At 36.1% G+C, this 18240-nt stretch overlaps 1 protein-coding gene across 4 annotated transcripts in view; it reads left to right on the forward strand.

Annotated features, from left to right (window-relative positions):
- The window catches only part of agap3 (ArfGAP with GTPase domain, ankyrin repeat and PH domain 3), a 425021-nt gene that overhangs the window by 230504 nt on the left and 176277 nt on the right, over nucleotides 1-18240 (forward strand). For all 4 annotated transcript variants that reach the window (XM_062022533.1, XM_062022534.1, XM_062022532.1 and 1 more), the window contains exons 4-6: nucleotides 7817-7902; nucleotides 15434-15575; nucleotides 15644-15778. In XM_062022533.1, the coding sequence (XP_061878517.1) occupies nucleotides 7817-7902; nucleotides 15434-15575; nucleotides 15644-15778 (363 nt within the window). The remainder of the gene's footprint in view (nucleotides 1-7816; nucleotides 7903-15433; nucleotides 15576-15643; nucleotides 15779-18240) is intronic.

Genomic DNA, 18240 nt, shown 5'->3' on the forward strand with positions numbered 1-18240 from the left:
GTTGAGAGTCTAGATCAGGGGTCGGCAACCCAAAACGTTGAAAGAGCCATATTGGACCAAAAATACAAAAAAGTAATCTGTCTGGAGCCGCAAAAAATGAAAAGCCTTATATAAGTCGTATAATGAAGGCAACACATGACGTAAGTGTCTATATTAGTTGTATGAGCCTGCTATCAAAATGACTTTAAAAGTCTTATATAAGTGTTATGATGAAGGCAACTCATGACGTTTGTGTCTATATTAGCTATAATAGCCTACTATCAAAACGACTATGTGTCGCAGGCTGTAGCAAATCTTCGTTGACAGAAATGTTGAAATTTAATATTTATTCTACATATTTTTACAACATTAGAAACCATTAGTAAATCAGAGGATACTCAAAAGGTGAGATAACTCCTGGAAATTACTGGCTTTTAATGGCCAAAGGTATAGATGTGTGTCCAAGTTAAAGGAAACAGCAGGCTGTCTTCTTTTAATGGATTTATTACAATCTTTGGCAAGCTAGGTAATGTTTGCTGTGGTCTGGAACAACATGGCACACAAACAACTATCTGAAATGCAGCCAATATTACATACATATAATGTGTCATGAGACACGTCAAACTAAATTATATAGAAAGATGATGAAAGTAAAGGATATTAAATTAGTTCAAATATACCTACAAATGAGGCATAATGATGCAATATGTACATATAGCTAGCCTAAATAGCATGTTAGCATCAATTAGCTTGCAGTCATGCACTGACCTAATATGCCTGATTAGCACTCCAACAAGTCATTAACATCAATGAAGCGCACCTTTGAGACAAAGAAGGAGTAGAAGATTTTACATGTGAACAAACTTTTGCGTCACAGTCCACACTATGGTGAGTTCAAGAACCGCTGAATTGCCTTTTCATAACACAGCGCTAAACATACGCAGAACTTCTATTTTTGCCTTTTGCCACACCAATTCAGCTAAAATGTGCTTGTGTCGGACAGGAAGTTATGCAAAAATACAAAATAAATTGTCCAGTTTCCTTTTAAAATAAAATATTCCGTATTCAAGGCGTATCATATTTTACACTTCGAAATATCCTAATGGGTGGGGACAATCATGATATTTATTTGGAAAAGTTTTTGAGCACACTATCAATATAAATATGACCAAATCCAAACTTTTCCCAGTCATGGTATAAATGATCTACAACCTACAAATGAAGTAAACACACGGTCGCACACAACACACCTCCTGCTCATTGAACTTTGTGGACACTATAAAACACGTTCAGCTCAATGTATTATTTGAAATTGCAAATATATAAATTCACAACAGTGCATGTTGGGTGATATGCAAAACTATTTCTCCACACTTCCTCATGTTTGGCACATTTTAGCTGCTTGATATTTGTGATTACAAAACTTTAAAGAGGTAATTAGGGAAGTAACCAAGGTAAGACTCAAACTTTCACATACTCATATATATATATATATATATATATATATATATATATATATATATATATATATATATATATATATATATATATATATATATATATATATATATGTATATATATGTATATATATATATATATATATATATATATATATATATATATATATATATATATATATATATATATATATATATATATATATATATATATATATATATATATATATATATATATATATATTAGAGATGTCTGATAAATGCTTTAAAATGTAATATCGGAAATTATCGGTATCGTTTTTTTAATTATCAGTATTGATTTTTATTTAATTTATTATTATTATTTTTTTTTTATTAAATCAACATAAAAAACACAAGATACACTTACAATTAGTGCACCAACCCAAAAAAACCTCCCTCCCCCATTTACACTCATTCACACTCATTCACACAAAAGGGTTGTTTCTTTCTGTTAATAATATTCTGGTTCCTACATTATATATCAATATATAGCAATACAGTCTGCAAGGGATACAGTCCGTAAGCACACATGATTGTGCGTGCTGCTGGTCCACTAATAGTACTAACCTTTAACAGTTAATTTTACTCATTTTCATTAATTACTAGTTTCTATGTAACTGTTTTTATATTGTTTTACTTTCTTTTTTATTCAAGAATTTTTTTTTAATTTATTTATCTTATTTTATAAAAATGTTTTAAAAGGACATTATCTTCACCATACCTGGTTGTCCAAACTAGGCATAATAATGTGTTAATTCCACGACTGTTGATATCGGTATCAGTCGTGAGTTAGACAATATCGGATATCGGCAAAAAAGCCATTATCGGACATCTCTAATATACTATATATATTGTTGCGTTGTCCAGCTCTTCCTCCCAGGGATTTTAAGCTGCTGGTCACTCCCAAATTATTATTATGGCACATAAGCTGAAGTTTAAATTCATCACCAGGCAGTAGTTGGTATTTTGTGGTTTATTCTCAAAGCTTTGAAGACAAACGTGAGACCAAATCCAGTACAGAAGCGTTCCCTAGCCAAGTCTAGATCGATCTCCCAAAACCCTGGAACTCCTGTGTTCTTCCCTCTGTCCCTCGCTCCCACCCTCGTTCTTTAGACTACTCCCTGAGTTATCTCTACTCTCTGCATTCCAATGCTAGAAGGCCGACACACATTACTATGAGAGAGAGAGAAGGAAGAATACTAGCTATTTTGTAATATGACTATGGAAGGAAAGAAGTAACACTTAAATATGGATATATGGAAAAGATCTGGTTCCATCAATACACATATATATATATATATATATATATATATATATATATATATATATATATATATATATATATATATATATATATATATATATATATATATATATATATATATATATATATATATATATATATATATATATATATATATATATATATATAACTCATGTACAAATTCCAATCCGGCTTCAGAACTAACCACTCCACTGACACATGCCTTCTCTATCTGACCGACCACATCAAACATGAGGTGGACGCGGGCAAATACTGCGGCATGGTCATGCTGGACCTTCAGAAGGCCTTTGACACCGTTAACCACGCTATACTATTGGATAAGCTCAGAGCAATCGGATTTAACAAAACCTCATGGAGCTGGATGCAATCTTACTTGGAGGGGAGGGAGCAGGTGGTAGAGGTGAACGGCACCGTATCCCCCCCCCCCCCCCCCGGTGAGCTGTGGAGTCCCCCAAGGCAGTATATTGGGACCTTCACTGTTCCTAAACGACATGTCATCGGCATGCGACTGTGAATTGTTTTTGTTTGCGGATGACTCTGCCTTGCTGGTATCCGGCAAGGACAAGTCACAGGTGGAGAAAATCCTCAGTGCCGAGCTCTGTAGAACTTGCACCTGGCTCGCTGACAACAAGCTATCCATACACTTGGGTAAAACAGAATCCATACTGTTTGGGTCCCACATCAACCTTAAGAAAGTCAATGACTTCACCATAAATTCTTAAATCCTTACATTGGCTCCCTGTACATCAGAGAATAGATTTCAAAATCCTCCTGCTCACATATAAATCACTACATGGTCTAGGGCCCAAGTATATCACTGATATGCTCCCACTATATACGCCCTCTAGATCACTAAGATCTTCTGAGACCAATCTGTTAGCGGTTCCAAGAGTAAACTCAAATCAAGGGAGATCATCATTCAGTCACTATGCAACAAATAGCTGGAATAAACTTCCTGAAGATGTCAGACTCTCCCCAACTCTCACTACTTTTAAAACTAGACTGAAGACTTTTATGTTCACCTTAGCTTTCAGCTAAATCTTTTAATCTTTTAACTTTTAACGTCTGCACTGTTTTTATTTTTATTGTCTGCATTTTAATTTTGCTTTTATTTTCTTTCATTTCACTTTGTTGTCTGTGAAGCACTTTGAGTCTGCCTTGTGTATGAAAAGCGCTATACAAATAAAGTTGCCTTGCCTTGCCTTGCCTATAAAAGTAGGGGACATTGTTATCACCAGGAAAGATGAGGTCACCTACCTAGGTTCCATTCTAGAGGCTAACCTTTCCTGTGATAAAATGGCAACCAAGGTAATCAAAAAGGTTAACCAACGAACGAGATTTCTCTACAGAATTTCCTCTCTGGTCAACAAAAGCACCTTGAGGATCCTGGCGGGAACTCTCGTTCAACCCTTTTTCGATTACGCATGCACCTCCTGGTACCCCAGCACCTCCAAAACCCTCAAATCTAAACTCCAAACATCTCAGAACAAGCTAGTCAGGTTACTTCTAGACCTCCACCCCAGATCCCACCTCACTCCTACCCACTTCTCTAAAGTGGGCTGGCTCAAGGTGGAGGACAGAGTTAAACAACTTGCACTGAGCCTAGTCTATAAAATCCGCTACACCTCCCTGATACCGAAGTACATGTCAAACTACTTCCTTAACGTAAATGACCGCCATAACCACAACACCAGGGGGAGCTCCACTAACCACGTTAAACCCAGATTCCGAACTAACAAAGGTCTAACTCATTCTCTTTCTATGCCACATCAATGTGGAATGCGCTCCCAACAGGTATAAAAGAAAGGGCATCTCTATCCTCCTTCAAAACCGCAATAAAAGCTCACCTCCAGGCAGCTACAACCCTAAACTAACACCCTCCCCGGATTGCTAATAATCAAATGTAAACAATCAAATGCAGATACTTTTTCTTATGCCTTCTGATCTCTCTCTCTCTCTCTCTCTCTCTCTCTCTCTCTCTCTCTCTCTCTCTCTCTCTCTCTCTCTCTCTCTCTCTCTCTCTCTCTCTCTCTCTCTCTCTCTCTCTCTCTCTCTGTCCACTACTTGATGTCCATATCCTACCCCCCCCTCCACACCCCTGATTGTAAATAATGTAAATAATTCAATGTGATTATCTTGTGTGATGACTGTATTATGATGATAGTATATATGATAGTATATATCTGTATCATGAATCAATTTAAGTGGACCCCGACTTAAACAAGTTGAAAAACTTATTCGGGTGTTACCATTTAGTGGTCAATTGTACGGAATATGTACTTCACTGTGCAACCTACTAATAAAAGTCTCAATCAATCAATCAGTCAATCAATATATATATATATATATATATATATATATATATATATATATATATATATATATAATATATATATATATATATATATATATATATATATATATATATATATATATATATGTATATATATATATATATATATATGTATATATATATATATGTATATATATATGTTTGTATATATATATATATATGTATGTGTATGTATATATGTACATATGTATATATATGCATACTTGCCAACCTTCCCGTTTTTAGCGGGAGAATCCCGGTATTCAGCGCCTCTCCCGACAACCTCCCGGCAGAGATTTTCTCCCGACAAACTCCCGGTATTCAGCCGGAGCTGGAGGCCACGCCTCCTCCAGCTAAATGCGGACCTGAGTGGGGACAGCCGTTCTCACGTCCGCTTTCCCAGCAGCTTGCCTGCCCAATGACGTCATAACATCTACGGCTTTTAGAGAGTAGAGTGCACAACAAGGAGAGAGAGTTCTTGGTTTCTTATGTGGGTTTATTGTTAGGCAGTTTCATTAACGTCCTCCCAGCGCGGTAACAACACACAACAACAGCAGTCACGTTTAGTCTACCGTAAAGCAGTTCGTCTGCCGTAAACAGCAATGTTGTGACACTCTTAAACAGGGCAATACTGCCACCTACTGGATAACCTGCAGAACACTGAAATTCAAGTATGTCTTTTATTTATATGTATAATAAAATAAAAAATATAAAAATATATATATAGCTAGAATTCACTGAAAGTCAAGTATTTCATACACATATATATATATATATATATATATATATATATATATATATATATATATATATATATATATATATATATATATATATATATATATATATATATATATATATTATATATATATATGAAATACTTGATTTGGTGAATTCTAGCTGTAAATATACTCTCCTCTTAACCACGCCCTTAGCCATGCCCCAACCACGCCCCCCGCCCCTAATTTTGATGCCTTCAGTGACAATCTACAATGTAAATAGTCATGAAAATAAAGAAAACGCATTGAATGAGAAGGTGTGTCCAAACTTTTAGCCTGTACTGTATATTCAATGTTTTATCGTCTATACTTCATATTGCATTGCTGCTTTGGGTTTGATGTGTGGGGGGTGTTAAAGTGGAAGTAGTTGAAGTTATGTGTTGTTCAGCCTGTTATAGATTGCTTTAATCAATGCAAACTGAAGTGTTGTTTTGGTACAACAGATTGTTGTACAGTCACAATCAACGTTCTGCTGTGTGGCGGAAAAAAAGCATCGAACTATGTGTATTTGTGTATACGTGTCTATGTGTTTGTGTGCGCATCCATATTAAAGCGATTACCCTAAAAAATATGGCTTTACCGCAGGTTGACCTGTATTCTTACATGTTTGGCAAACTGTATATGTGTATATATATATATATATATATATATATATATATATATATATATATATATATATATATATATATATATATATATATATATATATATATATATATATATATATATATATAGTTAGTTTGCATGCAGTCGACTTCGGGCCCCTGGACAAATTTTTTTTAGCCCAGTACGGTGGCTTCGAGTCAAAAAGTTTGGACACCCCTGCCTTAAACTAATCGGACCTCACAGTGTAAACAAACATGGCGTCGGCCGTGCGGGACATTTTGCCGCACACCTAATGACTTGCAAACACTCCACGAGGAATGAAAAAAACCCACCTGGCTTCAACTTCAATTCCAAAAAAACCCCACCTTGCTTTAACTTAAAAAAACACTTAAACTTGAATCCAACCTGTGCTATTTTTTATTTTTACTGTATAATTTTTTCAATTTAACCTGTGCTATTTTATTTTACTGTATTATTTTTTAGATTTAACTTATGCTATTTTATTTTATTTGACTGTATTTTGTTTTCAAATTGATTTGCACAGGTTTAAGGTTGACTTTGAATATTATATATTTTTTAAATGCCACCAAACAAAACCTGTTTACACATTCAAAGAAAATAAACCAAAGCTTAACTTGATTTTGTATTTTTAGGTCAATTTTATTTTAGTGTATTGTATTTTTTCTATTTAATTTACACAAGTTAAAAAGTTGACTTTAAATAATATTCAAAAAACAAATAACATTACAACCCAAAAAAAACTGTCTATACCCTGAAAATAATTTGCACAGGTTGAAAGCTGACTTAAGATAATGAATATGTTTAAATAATAATACAAATTGACCACCCAAATACACTTTGTATGCACAGAAAATAAATAAATCAGAGCTTTACTTAAATTCATATTTTTAGGTAAACTTGTGCAATTTTATTTAATTGTACTGCATTTTTTTGTATTATATTTACACAGGTTAAAAATTTACTTTAAATGACATTTTCAAAAATAACAAATCAGAGCTTAACTTAAATTTGTATTTTTAGGTATTTCGGTACCATGGACGTTTGTTTCCTGTTTAAGATGATGGAGTAAAAAAAAGCTCTGTTTATATGCTTAAAACAATGTTTGGCTGTTTGCAATGCATTTTGTTATGTTTTACATTTTGAATAACAAACAGACAAAATTACTTTAAAAAAGTTTCATTTGGGCGTAGTAGTTATTGTTGTATTGGACATTTATGGTAATTTAGAATACAGTATGGTATTATTTGGATGATGCCCAGTGACATTCATTGTGGTTGTTTGGTCGTGTCGTAATTTAAGCTTTTTTTAGGAGTACAATTTGCTGTCTTTTCCTCAGGTGGGCGCTTCAAGAAAGAGATTGTGGTGGACGGGCAGAGCTATCTTCTACTAATCAGAGATGAAGGAGGGCCTCCAGAGCTACAGGTGAGTGTGTGTTGATCCCTGCAGAAAAGAAAAAGTGTCTGCAGTCATGTAGAAAGGAAGTATTAAGACACACACCATTATCTTTCTGTTGCTTTTTTTGGAGCTTTTGTCTCCCATGTGGAAAGGTCAGGACGGAGCAGCGAACAGACCTTGTTAAATATATGTTTGCAGTCAAACGCATAGGACGGCAGCTAATCGTTTTTATTAGCCTGAGAAATAGAAAAAACAATATATTTGCTGCTTTTCATGATAAAATAACAAACTTTGATATTGTAAATAGTAAGTAAATTGTATTTATAACGCTCTTAATCACTAAGTGCTGTCCAAAACATAGGTGAAGTAAAACAACAATTCAATTAAAACAACAGGGGAAACATAACAAGTGGATTAAAAATGATAGTTAAAGGAGCCATATGTAATAATTTCATGTCAAGTCATCATTAAATGGCCCTGATATGTCAAAAGGCATTAATAAATCATGTTCTTTTCGAATACCTCTAACTGATAACAATAGTTCAGCCGGTATATGCTAATTTCAAAATTAGATTTACAGCCCCGAAATGTTGTTATTGTTTTCATTTAGATGCACCGCCCTCCACCGTTTGACCATTAAAAAGACAGTGAGTGTGTCACATCCAGGTTGCCAGTTACGCACTGCCACCTTCGTCTGGCTACTGCCCCTGGTAAAGTTACTAAACATGTCAGACCTTACTTAGTAAATCTAAAACGTGTCGTTACGATTCTCAACTTATTCATGACAAAGCCAGGAACAAAACGAGGATTTGTATCGGGGATGCATTTGAAAGAGGGAGACGATTGAAGGCGGCCAAGATTTTCTTCATCTGACGCCAAACTTTCTAATTTCCTCCTTGATAGGTAAGTCAGGCATTTACGTTTTCTTATTACTTGTAATAAATGGAAATGGACATTTCGTATGCAAACTATATTGTCCAAAGCTAGTAAGTTCGTGCAACGAATGCTTAGGAGCGAAACATCATCACACTAGTGTAGCTTAGCATGCTAGCCCGGTCAATGACACATCGACATCCAAGCTAACGGGGGAAATATATGCCCGTTAGCCTGTATGTCGATGTGTATTCCAACTGACAGGGAAATGTATATTTTCGACAAATACAACCTATGTGGATATGGGTAGTGTCAGTGCCTATTTCATTCTCAATATGCTGATACACTAAGGAAATGCGTTTCAACATTAGCACGACTAATTGCGGTTTCTGGTACTGTATGTGCATCAAACACATATGAGGTGGTATTTGTTTGGCACAATATAATTAATGATAAATAATAAATGATAAATGGGTTATACTTGTATAGCGCTTTTCTACCTTCAAGGTACTCAAAGCGCTTTGACAGTATTTCCACATTCACCCATTCACACACACATTCACACACTGATGGCGGGAGCTGCCATGCAAGGCGCTAACCAGCAGCCATCAGGAGCAAGGGTGAAGTGTCTTGCCCAAGGACACAACGGACGTGACTAGGATAGTAGAAGGTGGGGATTGAACCCCAGTAACCAGCAACCCTCCGATTGCTGGCCCGGCCACTCTACCAACTTCGCCACGCCGTCCCTGCATTACATTGTACTTGCATTACATGTAATGATTTTCTACTTTGTGTATTGACATGATAGTAGGCTATATGGTTTATGCCTAACCGTTATGTTGGCTCATAGAATTGCACTCTGCACTGAAAGATGGTGATGTGCGTACATGGAAGAGAAAGCAGTGCGTCAGGTTGGGTGCAACATGGGGTTAGGCTGAACCAAATGTGTCGGTAATTTTAGTGTTGGCCTTGGCTTGCCATCAAAGTAGGCCTATGCGATATATAATATATTATTTCGATGGTGGTCCGTGCGGTCAGACTAGACATTTTAGCAGGGTAATGCCAACAATCTGTCCCGACTCCCGACTAAAATATTGCTGCGTAACTTCACAAATACACATTGGCTAATAAACATTAGTAAAATGTGGCATAATTACTTAGTAAACCATCTTGCAAAAAGCATAAACAAGAGAAACCTACAGCGTAGGACTGCCATTTCAAGTTCCTTGGAGTAGGATTGGTGGCAGAGGGGTTAGTGCGTCTGCCTCACAAAACGAAGGTCCTGAGTAGTCGTGAGTTCAATCCCGGGCTCGGGATCTTTCTGTGTGGAGTTTGCATGTTCTCCATGTGACTGCGTGGGTTCCCTCCAGGTACTCCGGCTTCCTCCCACCTCCAAAGACATGCACCTGGGGATAAGTTGATTGGCAACACTAAATTGGCCCTAGTGTGTGAATGTGAGTGTGAATGTTGTCTGTCTATCTGTGTTGGCCCTGTGAAGAGGTGGCGACTTGTCCAGGGTGTACCCCGCCTTCCGCCCGATTGTAGCTGAGATAGGCTCCAGCGCCCCCGCAACCCCGAAGGGAATAAGCGGTAGAAAATGGATGGATGGATGGAGTAGGATTTGGATTCGGCTGCGTATCTGGCAACCTCAGTCATGGAGAGTGGGAGGGGACTACAAAATTTTGACGGTGATTGCAGTACCATTTCTGGCCACATTACTACACATAGCTCGGTTGGTAGAGTGGCCGTGCCAGCAACTTCAGGGTTCCAGGTTCGATTCCCGCTTCCGCCATCCTAGTCACTGCCGTTGTGTCCTTGGGCAAGACACTTTACCCACCTGTTCCCAGTGCCACCCACACTGGTTTAAATGTAACTTAGATATTGGGTTTCACTATGTAAAGCGCTTTGAGTCACTAGAGAAAAGCGCTATATAAGTATAATTCACTTCACTTCACTTCACATGCTAGACTGCTTCATCCCAAGTGCAGGACTAGTAGACTAAACAACTCCTTTGTCCCACATGCCATCAGACTGTACAACTCCTCTCTGGGGGGGGGGGTACTAGGATGACGGGATGCAAAACAATACAAGTGCAATACTTTTTCATAACATGGTCACTACTGCCTAGTTTTTCTTGTTATATTCTTATTTTTACTGTTATATTTTTATTCTTATTGTTGCTTTTTATTTGTATTCTTATTGTAATATTTTCTATTTTATTTCCATTTATACCCCCATTATTTACTTTTTACTTTTTAAATTCGATCTCAATTCTGTACACTGCTGCTGGAATTTAAATTTTCTTGAGGGAACTCTCCGGAATGAATCAATAAAGTACTATCTATCTATCTATCTATCTATCTATCTATCTATCTATCTATCTATCTATCTATCTATCTATCTATCTATCTATCTATCTATCTATCTATCTATCTATCTATCTATCTATCTATCTATCTATCTATCTATCTATCTTTAAAATGTGCTTTAACTAAAAGCTTTACTAAAAAGAGAAGTTTTCAAATGTTTCTTAAAAGTGTCAACATAGTTAAGATCACGGACGGAATTTAGAAGACCCTGGCCTGAAGACCGGCGGCTGCGCCCTAAAGAGTAGGGGCATAACAAGTCAGTGATGTACTGAGGAGCCCCACCATGCAATGTGTTGTGATTTTACCCACAGAAAAATCAAATCTTAGAGTTACTAATATGTTAACATGCCCCAAAATGTATATTTACTGATGCATTTGTGTTTCAAACGCTGCACACACGCCAACGTGCAGCACCAGCGACCTACTTTATTTCACTGGGTGGTAAATATGCACGCGCATGCTACACATTTCATTATGTGTATGATTTATTACATCCACCAAGGTGAAAATAACAACTGGAAGGATGCAGGAAAAAAAGGTTTGGTATGAAAAAAAAATAATTTTTGCTTACATTTCCTTAGGATAAATGTATCAATTTGCACTGATATTCTCATATATTCCCTTCTATATAGTTAAAAAAGGAAATAAATGATACATTGCAGTTTATCTCCACAAAACTAGATGGTGATGAAGTTGTTTTCAGTCTGTTTACTGTAGCTACATTACATTAAAAAAGGAAGTTCTACATTGCATGTATGTACCGTATTTTTCGGATCATTGGGCGCACCGGATTATAAGGCGCATTAAAGGGGTTATATTATATATATATTTTTTTCTATGTTTAAAACACTTCCTTGTGGTCTACATAACATGTAATGGTAGTTATTTGGTCAAAATGTTGCATAGATTATGTTTTACAGACCATCTTCAAGTCGTTTTCTGACCGTTGCTTCAGGATGCACCGTTTTTTGGGCGGTCTTATTTACGTGGCTCACCTTTGATGAGCTAACTGTTTTAATGACATTCAGACTTTACTTAAATCAATAAAGGAGCAGCATGTTTTCATCCGTGGCTCACTAGGGCAACAACAATGGCGGAAATGTGTCCCGTGAAAAACTGTCCGATCGAAACTCTCTAACAACTAAAGATAAGTGAATTATGTAAACTCACTACACAGTTTTTTGCGCTTCCATAGCAAGCCTACTGACAGATATAAGTTAGAACTTTATGCTACTTTATATTAGAAATGGCAACAGCGGAGGATAAATGCCCCATAACAAGAAGATAGAGAAAAAGAAGCCGCTTATTGACTACGGCGTCGGACTATAATGGCGGAGGCGCACACATTTTCAGGGCTTATGCAGATCCCAAATACACATCAGCAAGTACCAATAGGTAAGAAAAACTGGTTTTGCATTATATTGCAAAACAAAACGCCAGATAATATGTCTGTTAATAGGTGCCATTTTGCGGTCCTTATACATGCACCATAATACTCGAATGTTGAAGCACAGAACGTCGGACTACAGTAGCCGTAATGCTCCGACAATCCATCACCCAGTGCAGCTTAGTAGCTTACCAAAGTCGTACTAAAACATTTTGACAGATTTTGGAGCCCTGTGTGTAATGTTTTATATTCTAAATGGAACATGTACAGTTTTGCTGTTGTTTACTGGCGTTATCTTGCAGTCTACACGTTTCTCCTGTGTGTGACTACCATCTACTGGTCACACTTATCATTAAAGCATGTACCAAATGAAATAGCTTCGAGGTCAGTATATGTATGTATATGTATGTATTATATATATATATATATATATATATATATATATATATATATATATATATATATGTATATATGCATATATATATGTATATATGCATATATATGCATATGCATATATATATATATGCATATATATGCATATATATGCATATATATATATGCATATGCATATATATGCATATATATATATATATATATATGCATTTATATATATATATATATATATATATATATATATATATATATATATATATATATATATATATATATATATATATATATATATATATATATATATATATATATATATATATATATATATATATATATGTGTGTGTGTGTAGGGCAGCACGGGGGAAGAGGGGTTAGTGTGTCTGCCTCACAATACGAAGGTCCTGAGTAGTCCTGGGTTCAATCCCGGGCTCGGGATCTTTCTGTGTGGAGTTTGCATGTTCTCCCCGTGACTGCGTGGGTTCCCTCCGGGTACTCCGGCTTCCTCCCACTTCCAAAGACAAGCACCTGGGGATAGGTTGATTGGCAACACTAAATTGGCCCTAGTGTGTGAATGTGAGTGTGAATGTTGTCTGTCTATCTGTGTTGGCCCTGCGATGAGGTGGCGACTTGTCCAGGTTGTACCCCGCCTTCCGCCCGATTGTAGCTGAGATAGGCTCCAGCACCCCCGCGACCCCAAAGGGATTAAGCGGTAGAAAATGGATAGATGGGATATATATATGTATTAGAGATGCGCGGATAGGCAGTTATTTCATCCGCAACCGCATCACAAAAGTCGTCATCCACCCGCAATTCACCCGAACTAACATTTTATCAAAACCACAACCGCCCGCCACCCGCCACCCACCCGTTGTTATATATCTAATATAGACGACGCAAGGCATTCCTGTTAAAGAAAGGAGACTGATCCAATGCAGCAGAGACATTCAAAGCGTGCCACGCATTAATATCTCTTGGCCACGCATTAGAGGCTAAGAGATATAAATGCGTGATAATATTATTTATCATTATTATAATATTATTGTCATTTCCATTAAGAAAGTCTTGACTATTATTGTTATTTTTTCCCCTGGTCTTTAGTATTCCCTTTTTTAGTTTGTCGCGTACCACGTCTGCTGCCGGCGTTGCCATCTTTTTATTTTTTTCTTCTTCTTCTCCTGTTGTGTTGTGCTGTGTCACGCCAAATTTCTTCCCCCTAAAAAAACCTCTCCCCCCCCGCCCCCATTTACTTCTGTGGTCATGTTTCCTCTTACGTCATTGACAGCGATCGATAGCACTTCGGCTTTGACTGCCCGTCGCTGGAAGGATACTTCGTCTTTGACAGCTGCTGGAATCTGAAGAAATCGATTTTTTTTTTTTTTTTTGTGCAGGCGTGAAACAGGACAGTCGCATGCGGGTTAAGGACCCCCGGCAACTTAGTGACTTTACTGGACGCAGCCCCGGAAGTAAATGGGGGGGGCTTTTGTAGGGGGGAAAAATTTGGCGTGACAGCTGCAGCAGTGCCTGATGAATAATTGCCTGTTTCAAAGAGTGCTGCTCGTTTTTCGTATGTGGGTAACAACATTTAACTATGTATTTTTTTTTCTGAATTGGTTCAACCGCCACCCGCCCGAATCTATTTAAAATATATTTTTTTCGTCATGCATCCGCCCGACCCGCGGATTATCCGCGGACTCCGCGGTTGTGTCCGCAAACTGCGCATCTCTAGTATGTATATATATGTATATATATATATGTGTATATAAATGCGTATATATATATATATATATATATATATATATATATATATATATATATATATATATATATATATATATATATATATACTATGTGTATATATATATGTGTATATATGTATGTATATGTATATATGTATATATATATGTATATATATATATACATATATATGTGTGTATATGTATATATGTATATGTATGTATGTATGTATGTATATATATATATATATATATATATATATATATATATATATATATATATATATATATATATATATATATATATATATATATATATATATATATATATATATTATATATATATATATATATATATATATATATATTATGCAATGCTTTGGACATACTGTATTTATTTGTGTGTGTATGTATGTATATATATATATATATATATACATATATACATATATACAGTATATATAATGTATATATGTGTGTGTGTGTGTGTGTATAAATGTGTATATATATATATGTGTATATATGTATATATATGTATGTATAAAATATTAATAATTGATTATAAAAAGCAGAATGGTCTGTCAATTGTATTTTCTGCTCTTTCCACCTCCTGCTTATTATTCTTGTGAATCTTCGTATTCTCTTCCCATTCCACATATGGTGCCACACAGCCCCCCTTTGGTTAATACTGAGAACTACACCAAAGATGCCTTAGTGACTGCTGCATACACTCACTAGCCACACTATTAAGGAAATATGCACAATTTAAAACAACAACAATTCTTCATTATCTTTACGCTTAGTTTGCAGCATGGGTGGACGCGGTGGTCTTTGTCTTCAGCCTGGAGGATGAGATCAGCTTCCAGACGGTCTACAACTACTTCTTGCGTCTGTCCAGCTACAGGAACACAGCCGAGGTGCCCATGGTCCTCGTGGGGACACAAGGTGCGTTGTGTTCATGCGTGCATGTTACCCATGTTCTCATTTGACCTCTTTTTTTTTTTTTGTCTTAGATGCAATCAGTGCCGCCAACCCCAGAGTGATCGACGACTCGCGGGCCAGAAAGTTGTCCAATGACCTGAAGCGCTGCACATACTACGAGACCTGCTCCACCTACGGCCTCAACGTGGAGAGAGTCTTTCAGGATGGTGAGAGGAAATAACATTGTTCTACTTCGGATAGCGTGGCTGTAGACGAGGAACACACACACTGCTAAATTATTAAAATATTAACATTTATCTAACGTAAAAAGAAAAGAGACAATGTTAAAACGTTGCAATTATTTATGCAAATATTTTTAAAACCCAAATTACTGTTTAATTTAACTTGAAAAATAAAAAATATATAAATAGTGAAATATCTAAATACTTTTTAGGCAGAAATTAAAAATGTAAAAAAACTTTTTTTCGGGGGAAATATGAACATTAAATAAATGTACATTACGCTGGGAGCGTAATTGCTTAAATGCAAACAAATGCAAAAAAAATGTTTTTTATGTTTAAAAAAATGTCATGATAATTTCAAAGTAATTAATATATGTATATATATATATATTTACATATGTGTATATATATTTATATATCTATATATATATATATATATCTATGTATGTGTATATATATATATATATATATATATATATATATATATATATATATATATATATATATATATATATATATATATATATATATATATATATATATATACATATATATGTATATATATATATATATGTATATATACCGTAATTTCCGGACTATAAGCCGCACCTGACTATAAGCCGCACCAGCTAAATTTAGGGGAAAATACAGATTGCTCCATATATAAGCCGCACCCGACTATAAGCCGCAGGGTTTTGATGTGTAATTACCGTAGTATATAGGGGTTCCTGCTACCACGGAGGGGATTGTCGGGACAGAGATGACTGTTTGGGAACGCAAAGCGTCCCATTTATTAACAATAAATCCTTCAATCATTCAATCAAACTTTCACATCTTTGACATGGCGAACAGCATTCGTGCAGAGTACAAATAATACAACGGTGCAAAGTAATACAAAGTACTCGCCTGAACGTTATCAAAATAACCAGCCTATCGGTATATGAAAAGTCAGTCTTTAATCATTGTGTCATCGTCTTCCTCCTGCGTACTAAAACCACCGAAATCCTCTTCGTCGGTGTCGGAGAAGAACAGGCCGTAAATAAGCCGCACCCTTGTATAAGCCGCAGGGACCAAAACGAGGGGAAAAAGTAGCGGCTTATAGTCCGGAAATTACGGTATATATATATACATATATATATATATATATATATATATGTATATATGTATAATGTATATATGTATATATTTATATATGTATATATTAGGGCTGTCAAAGTTAACACGATAGTAACGCGTTAACTATAAATTTCAACAACGGCACTAATTTTTTTAACAGCCGATTAACGCACACACGTCCATTTTGACCCTCGGGCAGTGCCTTAGCGGGGGAACTTGGCTGCAGTTCACTTGCTACTGATGAGCCACAAGCGAGCAGAAATGGACAAAGGAAAGTTGTCTACCTTATGAAAATATCAGGTTTCTAAGCCATAGCAAGTTGTTCTCTCGACAAGAACAGACTATTTTTCGCTGTGAGAAGAGGCTACATCCCTGCAGCAAACGCCTGCTGCGCGGGTCGGAAGAGGTGGGTGGTGCTTCACTTCTGTGTTCAGATTACGCTTAAAGTGCAGTGATAACATTACATTTAGATTGTTACTGTGACTGATTTAGTAAAGACGGTCGGCAGGATGTCGAAAGGAGACTTTTATATTGCAAACAGTCGATCCGACATAAGAAAATCACACACTTTTCCGGCTTCAAAATAAAAGCGTTACGTTGTTTGAATTACGTTGTTTGAATTACGTTGTTTAAATTACGTTGTTTGCCCAATCTTTCTTTAGAAAGGTGCTCCAAATGTATGGAATTGTATTTTTTCCCCCCACCACTTTTGAGCTTAACCTCCTTTCAGGTCCACCCACATACTTTCATGTGGATTTGTGGGCTGTGACAGGTGCATTGCACAACCTAGATTTTCTTCTTCTGAAGCCTTTTTTCTTGATTTTGTGTTGAATGGCATGCCAAAAATGAAAGCATTTAGTAGCTTTCTTGGTTAAAGGTGCCATATGTAATAATTTCCTATCAAGTCATTAAATGACCCTGAAATGTCAAAAGGCATTAATAAATCATGTTCTTTTCAAATGCCTTTATAACTGATAACGGTAGTTCAGCCGGGATATGCTCATTTCAAAATTAGATTTACAGCCCCGGAATCTTGTTATTGTTTTCATTTCGATGCCCAACCCTCCACCGTTTGACCAATTAGAAAGTCTGTTGTGAGTGTGTTACATCCAGGTTGCACCTTCGTCTGGCTACTGCCACTGGTAAAGTTACTAAACATGTCAGATCTTAGTAAATATAAGGTGGCCACATTACTACATATGGCACCTTTACATTTTTTTCACCAAAATGAATGGGTGTTTTGGTGATGCACACCTTTCTGTTTAATTCAGTGAAGTTCTACACCGCACTGCAAAATATCCTAAAAAACATCAAAGGTCTGTAGTTTCTCC

Source organism: Entelurus aequoreus, linkage group LG16 (assembly GCF_033978785.1).
Source record: "Entelurus aequoreus isolate RoL-2023_Sb linkage group LG16, RoL_Eaeq_v1.1, whole genome shotgun sequence".
NCBI lineage: Eukaryota > Metazoa > Chordata > Actinopteri > Syngnathiformes > Syngnathidae > Entelurus > Entelurus aequoreus.